This window comes from Typopeltis vanoorti, chromosome 11 (assembly GCF_054136105.1).
Source record: "Typopeltis vanoorti isolate ZY-2024b chromosome 11, IOZ_Tvanoo_1.0, whole genome shotgun sequence".
NCBI lineage: Eukaryota > Metazoa > Arthropoda > Arachnida > Uropygi > Thelyphonidae > Typopeltis > Typopeltis vanoorti.
The window spans coordinates 82,126,013-82,139,080 of NC_143559.1; the positions used below are offsets into that span (position 1 = coordinate 82,126,013).

Below are 13,068 nucleotides of genomic sequence, written 5' to 3' on the forward strand. Positions count from 1 at the left end.
CATGGGCACCTTTCCGGCAGCCAGACTTTCATTGAAAAGCCAGGTCAAAGGCACTCTCAGTTCCTTAGCACATTTTCTCATAACTCGTGGTGAAATACTGTCCAGTCCCACAGCTTTACTGACATCCAGAGTACTCAGTATTTGGAACACACTCTCCTCCACCATTTCTAACCTGCTCTTTCCTCTAGTATTAAAATTTACTCTCCAGGATGAAATACTCCAATAAAGTGTTCATTGAACAATTCCGTTATGTTCTCTGCATCAGTCACTATTCCCATTTTTATCCCACAATGTCATTCTTCCACAGTCATTTTTCCTCCTACTGGCTACTTAGCTAAATAATTCTCTATGATTTTCTTTGAATCTAAGGGCTAATTTTCTTTTCTCATATTCCAGTTTCGCCTTCCTTACCATACTAGTCACTCTCCTGGTCAGTGTCTTATACTTTTCATGCATCTTCTCTTCACCTGTCTCCTTATATCTCTTCAATAGCCTATTTTTCGTGCAGTTCCTGTTTAATATTGTTTGTCATCCACTTTATTCCAAAATGTGTCCTCTTCTTCACTTGTGGAATACAACTTACCACTGCTGCTAACAAATATTCCTTCACAATTTCCCAAGCACTAATGATATCCTGGCCTTTCAATTCCTCCCTCCATGAAACTTCCCTAAGTTGACGTCTAAGACTATTATAATCAACTGCTTTATGGTAGATAGAAGAATTTCTTCTTTAATAACTATGGTCATTTGAGACAGGATGAGTTAACTTCCCACACTGATGTAAGAAGTACATTCATATTCATCCTAGAAGCCTCCATCTAGTGGATAGAATCAGAATGGGAACAAGTGGGCAGGCATGAAATCAATCCCGTAGAGAAAATTTCAGCTTTTGATAAAAATAATCATAACAGCACTCTTAATGCAATACTAGTTGTAGTTAGCCAGAATAAATAAATTACATACCTGTGGACGTTTTGAAATATCTATGGCTAACAAGTAGCGTCCTTTCGTGTGTGGTTTTGGCAACAGTATTTGAAAATTAGGGAAATAATTAGGATCAGCTAAACGAGACAACCTGTTAATTGAGAATATTAAAAACAGAAGTTATTCTATGTAAAATGCAATGCAGATTTATTCAATTTTTCTTAACCATAACTATAATATTAGTAGAAATTTTTATTAGTACACACATCTTTAACATTTTTCTGATTTAACTGATTGCTACATGCAATTTACCCTGTATTGTTTAAGAAGTCAGGATGTCTCTTGATGACGTCTTCTGTGCTGGCATACTGACACTGAATGTTGTGTTCATTAGGAGCCCATATGTTGTGTTTAATATAATCTTCACTGCCACAAAAAAACTGCACCTGTGTAAAAATTGATCACTTGGGTTAATCATTATTAATTCTTGTCTACTAAATACAATTAATAAAAGAAATTAATATCAAGGATAAAAAAAATTACCGCATGCACGAATGGGCCATACATAATGGATGCTTCACCAAATGTAGAATTGCGATCTGGAATAAAAACACAATCTGAGTCAACCTGAAACTGATCGGATATTCGGCATTTTTTGCCATTAGGCCGTCTAAACCATCCCTTTATGCCTTCCATACAAGTTGTTGGAAAAATCTGGAGGCAGAAAAAACATTGCAAATTAGCAAAGACAAAAATTAAATCATAATAAAAGTACATTATAAAAAAAAATCATTATTAAAATATGTAAATTAATCATTTATTTTCAATAACGTTTTTTTGGCCCAAACAATTTTTTTGAAAAAAATCCTAAAAATTAATTTTAATGGAGCCTGTGACATAGTAACTGAGAGTAAAACACAGACATAGTAAATAACTCTAATGAAATTAACACAAATATTTCTTATCAAAATTAACAGGAGAATGTGAAAAAAAAAAAAATCAAAGAACCAGAATACAAGGCAAATGCAACAGTCAGTTAACCAATAACTAAGCAAATGCTGCATGTTAGAAGGATCATATCAAATATATAAAAAATCATTTCTGATTCTTACATAAGAATAGAATCTCCCAAAAACTTTCAGGATAGAGAGAGACAATCATTCAGATTAAACTCAGGCTCTAGTATAGCAGGGCTTCAAAACTTTCTTCGAAGAGATATTAATATTTAAAACTGCTTCTTTGGAGAAGTTAAGACTCATTGCATAGGATAACTGTGTTTTGTCTCAATACTATGCTGTGCAAGACCAGACTTTTGATGCATAAGGTTTTTTTTTAATTTGATTTCAATATGTGCAGAGGCTATATTTATACAGAAAACAGATTACCTTTAATCATCATCATTTACATGGTCTTTTTTGAAGTAACTACTGTGAGACGCAATGCATTTGTCCCAATGTTGCGTCCACTTCTTAAACACATGTGAAAGTCCATTTTTTGAGAGTTCTTTCAAAACCGCCTCTGCAGCTTTTACACATGCTTTGTTGCTTTCGAAATGGCAGTCTCTTAGTGGTTTCTTGAGCTGAGGAAACAGCCAGAAATCGCATGGTGCAAGATCAGGACTGTATGGAGCGTGTGGTAGGATATCTATATTGTTCTTCTGCAAAACGTCTGCTACACCACCAGCAATATGTGGCCATGCATTATCGTGGTGCATTAAGAAGCCATTCTTTTATGGACAGTGGTACTGCACGTCAAAAGGATGCTTCCTTTTGACGTGCAGTACCACTGTCCATAAAACATCCGCATAGTACGAGCTGTTTACAGAATTCCCGGGTTCTACAGCGTGTTGGTAAACAATGCCTTTGTAGTCAAAAAAACATTATTGTCATAACTTTACCAGCTGATTTTACAGTTTTTGCTTTCTTGGGGGTAGTCGAAGACGAATGCTTCCATTCACTGCTTTGTTGTTTCATTGTAGGGTCATAGTGATACAACCAAGCTTCATCTGCTGTAACGATGCATTTTAAGAAGTTGTCACCTTCTTGTTCCAATCTTTCTTTCCATTCTGTGCACACATCCACTCGATGCTGCATTTACTCCGGTGTCAAGAGTTTGGGAATCCATCGGGCACAAACACATTTCAGTCCCAAATGTTCAGCCATGATTGAGTGAACACTTCCCACAGAAATAGTCAGGACAACATGCAGCTGGCATAATGTAATTCTGCGATCCTTCTTGATGATAAGCGCTGCTGTGTTGATCATTGTCTCTGTGATGGATGTTTAAGGTCTTCCCTTACGTTCAAGATCTTTCACATTTTGCCTTCCTTCCTTAAAAGTTTTATGCCAGCGAAAAACACTTGCCCTCGACATTGCTTCATCATGGAAAGCTTCGCATATCATGTTAAAAGTGTCAGATGCGGATTTTTTGCAAACATGCACAAAATTTAATCACATAACGCTGTTCCAAGGATGCTTCCATTTCGATGACTGGTCGCATCTCATAGGTGTGCAGAAACAAGCTTGCGTTTAGTCATGCGACACTCTGGCACATCAGCCAGTATATGCCATCTATCAACATCTTTTGTTAATAAAGACAGCAATATTTCTTTATTCCACAGAAATTAATATTGTGATGAGTGGTTTCACGACAGTAAAATTAGTCTTATTACTTATTGAACAGCCCTCGTAGTTAACATCCATTAAAGGTTATTATTAAACCTATAGTACATTTGTACTGTAGGTGGGCTAAGAATTTTTTTTTCCTATTTTTGTCAAATTTTATATATTTATTTTTAGATGGGCTGGAAATCCTGCTCTAGAGACCAAACATGGAAATTTTTCAGCCACTTTAGACCTCCAATAAGCAGGGCAGTGGTCTCACACTGGGCAATGAAATTCATCTTCCACCTAAATGTAGTATTCTTATGTTGGTCATTCTTTTTAATTTATTTATTTTTTTATTCCAGATACCAGCCTCTCTGTCTCAAGAATGACATTCCCATTTAAACTAGTAAAACATCAGCTAGACACAGAAATAAAAGTTTGTCTTTTGTAGTTGGTAAGAGACTAGAAATATTTTTTGATACCAAAATATGTGGGGGTCAGGAGACACTTCAAAATTCTGTTCTGTATGTCCATCTGGTTTTTCAGAGGGTCCTGCAAAATTAATCCATTTCACTCCTACTTTACTTATCTTTATAACCTAAGGAGCATAATCTGAAATTGCCATAAATAGCTGATTTTGGACAGCCTATGGCACCGCTGATTTTGCTCGTCCTCCTCCAGATGATCAAGCCACTGCACAACAATCTGTTACCTTAATTTATCATAGTCCCTCGCTCTATAATTCCTCACATCTTTTTTGTTCCATGAAGTTTGTACCTGCCTAGTCACATGTCAAAACCACATGATCTCTCCAATTGGTGGCATTATGGCCAAGTCTCCTATTATGGCTGTATGAGATGATATTAAAGTCAACACTCACGTCTCAAGTGTTGCCTCAACTACATTCCGCATAAAGCAGTAGTCTGTAAGTAACTCAAAGAACTCAATCTTTTTATGTTATTTCCAGTTTTCAGTTAATACTTCCATAGTTAGTCACCAACTATTATTATTATTATTACAGGTTCAACATCAATCATAATTATGATTGATGTCGTTGGCTCCTTTTCCTGACTCTGTTTGTACAACCATAACACTTTCTGTTTGATGACATTTCCATCTAAAAGGTATTCCTTTTTGTGGGCAATCTTCTATCCACATCACTAGGGTCTTTTCCATCTTCCTTTTATAATGTCTCTCATATATGATGACAACTTGGCACCTAATTTTGTTCCATAAAGAACAGATTTTCTAATGGCCTCTTCATTTTTCTTAATCGTTCTCATGATAGTTTTGCTCAATCCAAAATATTTCCCTAAGGATGGTGAACTTTCTCCAGCTGCTAAACAATATAAAATTTGAATCTTAGTTTCTAAAGAATAACTTTTCTTTTATTCTGTCTAACTGAATTATCTGACATCATGATTAATGGTGTAATGTTACAAAAATATCTGAAAATAATCAATAATTAATTTTACTAATTTGATATTATGCATACAAAACTTCAAAATAATATATACTTGTATAACTCTACTGCATGAACAAAACACAAGACATGTAAAAATTTCAAATTGTAAACAAGAAATGATTGTTCAACAAACAGCTTAACTCCTAAGCAGCCTTATAGAGGCAGGCCTCCCTTAACGAACCAATTTAACTTCAAAGAATCAGCATAGAACCCTTTTTAACAGAACTGAATACAAACTGAAATATTAAAAATAAGAGTCATTTGAACCGTGTTAAATTATTATCATTATTATTACACAATAACTCATGGAGTCAAAGACTCATCCAGAGGGTTCCCCCTCCCCATCAAATACACAGCCCATCACACCGCGCCCCAAACACACCCAAATTCTCCGCAGACACCACATCCAAAGGCAAGGCACTACAATCATCCACAACTCCGCATGAAAAAAAAAAAACAGCTCTCACTCTCCACTCACACCCTCTCTATACAGTCTCCAGGTATGACCCCTGGTTCTCCCACCACCCTCTGCAGAACCTCTCCAGCACCAATCCCGCAACAACCCCACAATAACTTGTAGGTCTCGATCACATCCCCCTCCCCGCCAGACTCTGCAAGCCACATCCCCTCAAACCTTCCCCATATCCGACATTCCAGAGACCAGAAATCACCCCAGTCAGTCACCCCCTAGATCCGCTCCCCCAACATCTCTTCATCCTTCTGAAAACCAGGTGACCAAATCTGAGCACAACAGTCCACATGTGGCCTAATCAAATTCTTTTCTTTATACAATGGAACAAGAATCTCCCTACTTCTATAAGTCAGTGTGCTCTGCATTGTTCCCAGAAGCCTTTGTGTTGTCTTCACAATTTTGGCCACATGTCCCCAAAATTTAAGATTCCCATCCACCATCACCCAGAGATCTCCCATCCCCTCCAACAACACATCCCCACCAAGCAAACTCCACATCCCATCTTTGTTTTCCAAACTTTAAACCCCCACATTTTGCAACATTGAACTCGCATCCCCAATCACTCAATCCATTCAAGTCTTCTTGTAAGATCACAACATCCTCTTGGTTCGTCCCAACTTTGCATCACCTATAAACAACTGAATATCTCCATCCAAATCTTCACCAATATCATTAATATACAAGTTAAACAGCAATGGCCCTAAAACAGACCCCTTAGGCACACCCTGCTACAGCACTTATGCAATGGCACTATCTTGCCTTCCTTCCATTCCATGGGCACCTTTCCCACAACCAGACTTTCACTGAAAAGCCAGGTGAAAGGCACTGTCAGTTCCTTAGCACATTCTCTCAAAACTTGTGGTGAAATACCATCCAGTCCCACAACTTTACTAACATCCAGAGTACTCAGTATGTGAAACACACTCTCCTCCTACACCTCTAAACCTGCCCTATCCCTCTAGTATTCAAATTGACTCCACCATGATGAAATACTTCAATAAAGTGTTCATTGAACAATTCTACTATGACTTCTGCATCAGTCACTCTATTCCCATTTTTATCCCACAATGTCATTCTTCCACAGTCATTTCTTCTCCTACTAGCCACATAGCTAAAAAATTCCCTGGGATTTTCCTTGGATCTAAGGGCCAATCTTTTCTCATATTCCAGTTTCGCCTTCCTTACCATACTAGTCACTCTCCTGGCCAGTGTCTTATATTCTTCATGCATCTTCTCCTCACCTGTCTCCTTATATCTCTTCAACAGCCTCTTTTTCGCATGCAGTTCCTGTTTAATATTGTTTGTCATCCACTTTATTCCAAATTGTGTCCTCTTCTGCACTCATGGAATACAGCATACCATTGCTGCTAACAAATATTCCTTCACAATTTCCCACGCACGAATTATATCCTGGCCTTTCAATTCATCCTTCCATGAAACTTCCCCAAGTTGACATCAAAAACTATTATAATCACCTGCCTTATAATTCCACATACGTTCCCATCTCTTTGACACTCCTGTATGTCTATTCATTTTCCAAGTCAAAATCATATGGTCACTCTCTCCAACTGGTGGGAGAGATGTCATCTCAGTTATTATCAACTCTTCTGATGCTATAACCAAATCCAAAACTCTTGTTCCCTCTGTTACATGTTGCCTAAGACATTGGTCCCTCAAGAATTCTAGAAATTCCATTCCCTTATTACTACATGCATCTTCCTGTCCCCAATTTATACTGCTGTAGTTAAAATCTCCCATAACAATTGTTCTTCTTGCACTTGCCACGCTCAACTGTGTCGACATCTCCTCGTCCCCATCTCTGTGCTCCTTGGTCTGTAGCAACACCTCACTAAATATCCTGTCTTGCCCAACTCCACCTCACACCATATGCTTTCAAAATTATTAGTGTCACAGCCTTACAAGGCCTCCACTCTTAAAGGACATAGGTTGTCTCTTATCATAAGCAGTACTTCACCACCACGCTTTCCCTTCCTATTCTGTAAAAATGCTGTACCCAGCAACTTCTATTCCTGTTATTATATCCTCTTCTGTGAACCATGTCTCGGTGATCCCAATAATCTTTGGACAGGCTGACGATGCCATCAATGCCACCAATTCCTCTCCCTTATTCCTAATACTCCTGGCATTAGTATAAAGCATAAAAATGCCATTGTTTCTATACCCAGCATTATCCCCTCTAGACTCCACTGGGCTCAGCGTTACCCGATGTCATCCCCCTTCTCCCAAGTACCCATTCCCACAAGAGGCCACCCCTGCTACCATCCACACTGGGACACAATGACTCATTCAGAACAACAATCTCTCCAGATGCCTTCATCCTTCCTCATTCAAATGCAAGCAGTCTCTCGCATACAATTCCTCTCTCCTCTCAAACGCACTCCAAGCATCCACATATTCGAATCCTGTCTTCTGATATGTTCTCACTATTATGCCATTCAATATCACCGCTCTTCTGCTCGGCTCGATATTATCATTCCTAGGTAACACACACACAATATTTCCTCTCTGTGTCTTCTTTTGTACAGCCTCAAGCAAGAATCTCATATCTCTCGCTGTCATTTGTTTCCGCCATCACAATCATCTGATCCACCCTTTCACCTCTCTTAATTGCCATAGCCACACTTTCTATTGTTCCTCCTGAAAAATACTCCTCACGCATCCTATCTTGAACACCACGGATCATTGAGTTCTCATACATTACACCTCTTATCACCCTATTCCTCGATTGCTCACGTGCATCCCTCACGCTCTCTCCCATAACAGTTTCTTTCTGTGCTCCCCTACTTACCTGCCTTCCTGACATCATTCTATCCCTAGTCCCTGTGCTCCCTTATATTCCTCTCATTCCCTCTATCCTGCTGTTTCCATTCTTTCCTTTTTTATCATTCCTATATATCTGACACTCATTTCCTCTCTTCCACTTATCCTATTCTCACCTCTTCTATCATTCATACAACTCTCTCTCATTCCTTCCTCTCTTATACTGTTCCTATTCTCTCTTCTACTATTCCCATAACTCTCTCTCATTCCTTCTCCTCTACTACTGTTCCTATTCTCTCATTCCCTTAACTCTCTCTCACTCCTAATTCGCCTTGCATTTGTCTCTTCCATTTGCCTAATCTCATCTTTCACACTTCATCTCATTCCCCAGATATTCCACCTGCTCTTTCAGCTCATCTATCTCTCTCTCTGTAAGTCAGCCAGTCTTGTTTGCCATTCATCCTCCCAATTGAGACCATCTCCGAAAATTTCATAATCATTCAACCTTTCCATTCTCCTCACTCTTATTATTTTATTCATACTTCTCTCACCCTCTATCATACCCGTCATCTTTCTATGTGGAGAATCTCCCGTCTCTGACTCAACGAGGTCAGTTTTGGTCATTTCTAAATCACCAAGTTCCTCCCATTGCCTGCATTTTGTGCACATACGTTTTTCCCCTTCTTTCTCCTGTCACATATACAATCGCATACATTCCGCAAGTCCTGCATGCTACAAAATCCTGATATCGTGCAAAATGGAGTTCTTAAATGGGGGGGGGGACTTGCAATACATCATTTGCAATTTTAACCGCTGCTGCCGCCATTATTCAAAATAGTGTTGCTAATTAGTGTCAAAAAATAAATGCTAAATAAGTATCAAAAAGTATAACTATAAGAAAAAGTACAAACAATTTCAAACAGAACATTTAAGTACACTAGATATAAATAAATAAAATGAAAACTTATCCTTCATCTTGTCTTCCACCGTTATGCATTCGATTCCGACCCCATCTTCTCGGTAACCTTGTTTTCAACCCAATTCTGAATCCAAGTTCTCACAAGCTTCTCCAACAACTTAACTACAACACCTGACACACAGATAGGAATATAGTTGATGCTTGAGTTTTATCACCTCCTTTATGAAGTGGCACAATCTTGCCCTCCTTAGGAACTTGACTCAGTGCAAGACTCTTATTAAAAAAAATATGAGTATGATTGATGTCAACTCCCTGCCACATTCCTTCAAAATATGCAGTGATATATTATCAAGTCACACAGCCTTATTTACATCTAGTTTGCTCAACTCTCCATAAAGTCATTCACAAGATTGAAAGATCTTTATGAACTGCTCATTAAGTATCTCTACCACACCTTCTGCAACAGCTGTCTTTATACCATTTTCTCCAATCAATGTCATCCTTCCATAATCATTCTTTCTTTTGCTGGCTACATATCAAAAGATTCCTTGGGATTCTTTTTGGCTTCATTAGCTAACTGCTCTTCATACCTGTCGTTAGCTACCCTCACCAACCAAGTCACCTGCCTTTCCTAGTCTTTGTAGTCCTCATGGAAATGGTTATTTCCACTTCTCTTATGCTACCTCCATAATGCTCTTTTTTCTCTGCATCACATTCTTAATCTCTTTATTCATCCATCTCACACCCACCTTATTTAACCTTCTCACCCTTGGAATACATTTAGACATTGCATCTACTAGATAGTTTTTGAAAAATCCCCAAAGCTGCATTGATCTCTTTTCCAGCTAACTCCTCATTTCATGCTACACCTGCATGAAATGAGGAGTTAGCTGGAAAAGTCTCCTGAGCTCTTCATAATCACTCCCTTGTAGTTTCACATATAACCCTTTTCTTACAGAGGTCCTCACACTGCTGGCAACCATCCCAGTAATCACCTCATGGTCACTCTCACCAATTAGTGGGTGATTTGACACTTCATTTATAATTACATCCGCTGATGAGATGACCAAATCCAAGAACCTCAATCCTCATGTGCCCTCTGTTACATACTGTCTGAGGTAGTTATCCTTTAAAAACTCAAGAAACTCATTTTCTTTACTTCCAGTTGCTATCTCATCATTCCAGTCTATATTGCCATAATTAAAATCGCCCATAATGATCACTCTTTTCTTATTTGCTTGGCTAATTTGACTATACATTTCAGTCACTACCATCCACATTTCCTGGTCTATAAGAACATCCAACCAAGTACTTCATTCCATTCACCTCTATCTCACACCATACTGCCTCAAAACCACTAGCACTATTTCCCTCTTGCATCTCAATCTCTCCATGAAGTCACATTCATAAGATTGAAAGACTTTTATGAACTTTTGAATAGACCTTTATGCTCATCAAATAAATCAAAATATTCTATGTAAAAACAGAATTGCTTTTGTTTTCTAAACCATGTTATTTCGAAATTGTGTAAAAAAAAAAAGCCATGTAAAAAGAGAATTAGCTGTAAGGTGATATTCTTGGAATGCAAAAGCATTTGATAGATTACCACATGATAAGTGGGTGTATAAGCTGCAGAGGATAGAAATAGATAGAATCTTGCTTAGATGAATCACAGGTCTCTCTGAATGATACCAGAAGTTGTGTATGATGGAATCATATATCAGAAAAGGAAAGTAACCAGTGGTATGCCTAAGGGTTTTGTTCTTGAGCCCCTACTGAAACTTGTTTGTTAATGATATTTCATGTGGACTGACTAGGGATGTTCAAATGTTTGCCAATGATGCAAAGTTAGGTAAAATTATCATGAGTAGTGCTGATGTTAATTATCTAAAGGAAGATTTGAATAGACTTAACTTGGACAGATGAGCAGAGTTATAGTTTTAATATTAATAAATGCAAGGTGTTACACTTTGAGATGCAGAAACATAAGGTTACATACTGTATCAGTGAAGCTTTTCTTCAGGAAGAGGAGGATGAGAACTGGAATCTTGGGGTGATGGTAATCAGTGTATTAAAGTTTCAAGGATTTTCAAGTTATAGAAATAACACGTTACTGGACACATATTGAGATTCCATTGTAATCATGTGCCCTAACTGTATGTTCTTCCTAGTATTGTTTGAATTATTGTACTGAGGATGTCCCAAGATACTTGGGATGAAATATTTACGTAGTAAAACTTATCACTGTGGTTAGTACATGTGTTTTTTTAGTGATTATATGTTTTATTTTCTCTAACCATAAGAAGTGATAAAGATCTAAAAACAAGAGCAAAAATTCTGCTCCCATTAAATAATTTATTTCCAGTGTAAGTGACCATCTCTTAATTATTTATGATTATGTGGTTTTACCTGTTTGTCCTTTTGATATAGTACTGGATATGATGGATTGCTAGGATTACCAAATTCATCAAACACTCCATATCTCAAATGGGCCCACTGATGCACTAACTGACGACCTATTGAATGGAGGGGAAAATAATCTTGTCTTACTGAATTCACAGATATGATTGTATAGCTATTACATGTAATTATCTTGCAAACTACATGTATTTCTAATTTACATAAAAATTACTGTCAAAGATATTCTTGGAAATAATAAATGTGACAAATGAAAGCTATCACTTTCTAATAAACACGATTATGTTCATATGAGATCAGAAATACCAGACTTATTTTGTAATGACCTATTTTGTAATAAAAAAATATGAGATTATTTTTGAAGAAAAAAAAGAATTTCACAATTTATTTAAAACTTACTATATTTCAGTTTATTAATAAACATATAAACAAAAATTCTGTTTTTAGGTATTCAAAATCAAACAGAGTCAAATGAATTCTGAAATACAGTGTACTGAAATTTATCAAAACTCAGAACTAAGAATAAGATATCTTAATTGTGGATAAACTTCTCACCTGCATTACCATACCTTTCTTTCATGGGACCCCTTGCATCTCTTAAGAACTTTGGAGTTAGATGTATGTACTGTCCAGGCTTTCCACAACCTTCAGGTTGACACGTATATGGATGATCTCCATAAAGAGAATTTGGTGGCGCCACTTTAATTAAGGCTTCTTTGGAATAATCCAACTTACTGGTAATCACATAGTGGTCTCTCTCTGTCCATGTATTTGGCAATGCTATTATAACATTTCTGAAGAACACACGTCCCAAACTGGCTGTGAATAAGTACTCTGAAGCATCGGTAAACATTTCCTATAATGTGATAGAGTATAACATAACAGTTACAGGAGAATTTAATTCAAGCATAGTGAAGTTTATTTATAATGAATAAAACCAAAAAGGAATACAAACCTGGATGGCATCCACTAGGCTTTCATCTTCTGGAATGCTCCTGTCAATAGCAATAAGGACGTCTTCATAACCATGGTCATGGAGTCTAATTTGAAAACTTGGTGCCTCTTTCAGTAGCACAATAGTAGATAGAATTCTCACAAGCCATGCAATCATGATAGAATTTATTTTTCCTTTATAAAGTTAATTCACAACAAAATCTGGAATAGAATGAAGAAAACTGTACACAATACTATGAGATAATATCTGCAAATAAACAGCTACGTCTGATATCATGAATGAGATGTTTTTTTCTTCTTTAAAACAAAAGGAGTGGAGGGTGGTAACAAGCACTTTTATATGAAGGGCTTTGCTCTTACATTACTGCTGACAAGAAATTATTTTTGTTTTCATTCTTATTTTACCAAAAAGGAAGCAAAAGAAAAGTTTGTATGCAAAACAGCTTCATAACTTGTGTACCTCACAATAAGTTGCACTAGTATTCCATAATGCATGCATCATGTTATCCATTATGGGAAATGGTAGCTG

General features: G+C 37.2%; 1 protein-coding gene across 3 annotated transcripts in view; it reads right to left on the reverse strand.

The window, feature by feature from the left end:
* LOC150101798 (calcium-activated chloride channel regulator 1-like) overlaps nt 1–13,068 on the reverse strand; it is a 146,083-nt gene that overhangs the window by 118,310 nt on the left and 14,705 nt on the right. For all 3 annotated transcript variants that reach the window (XM_090400349.1, XM_090400348.1, XM_090400350.1), the window contains exons 2-7: nt 12,541–12,740; nt 12,141–12,441; nt 11,577–11,683; nt 1,468–1,638; nt 1,237–1,370; nt 964–1,075 (exon numbers count right to left, since the gene is read on the reverse strand). In XM_090400349.1, coding sequence (XP_090256475.1) covers nt 964–1,075; nt 1,237–1,370; nt 1,468–1,638; nt 11,577–11,683; nt 12,141–12,441; nt 12,541–12,696 — 981 coding nt within the window. In that variant the 5' untranslated portion in view covers nt 12,697–12,740. The remainder of the gene's footprint in view (nt 1–963; nt 1,076–1,236; nt 1,371–1,467; nt 1,639–11,576; nt 11,684–12,140; nt 12,442–12,540; nt 12,741–13,068) is intronic.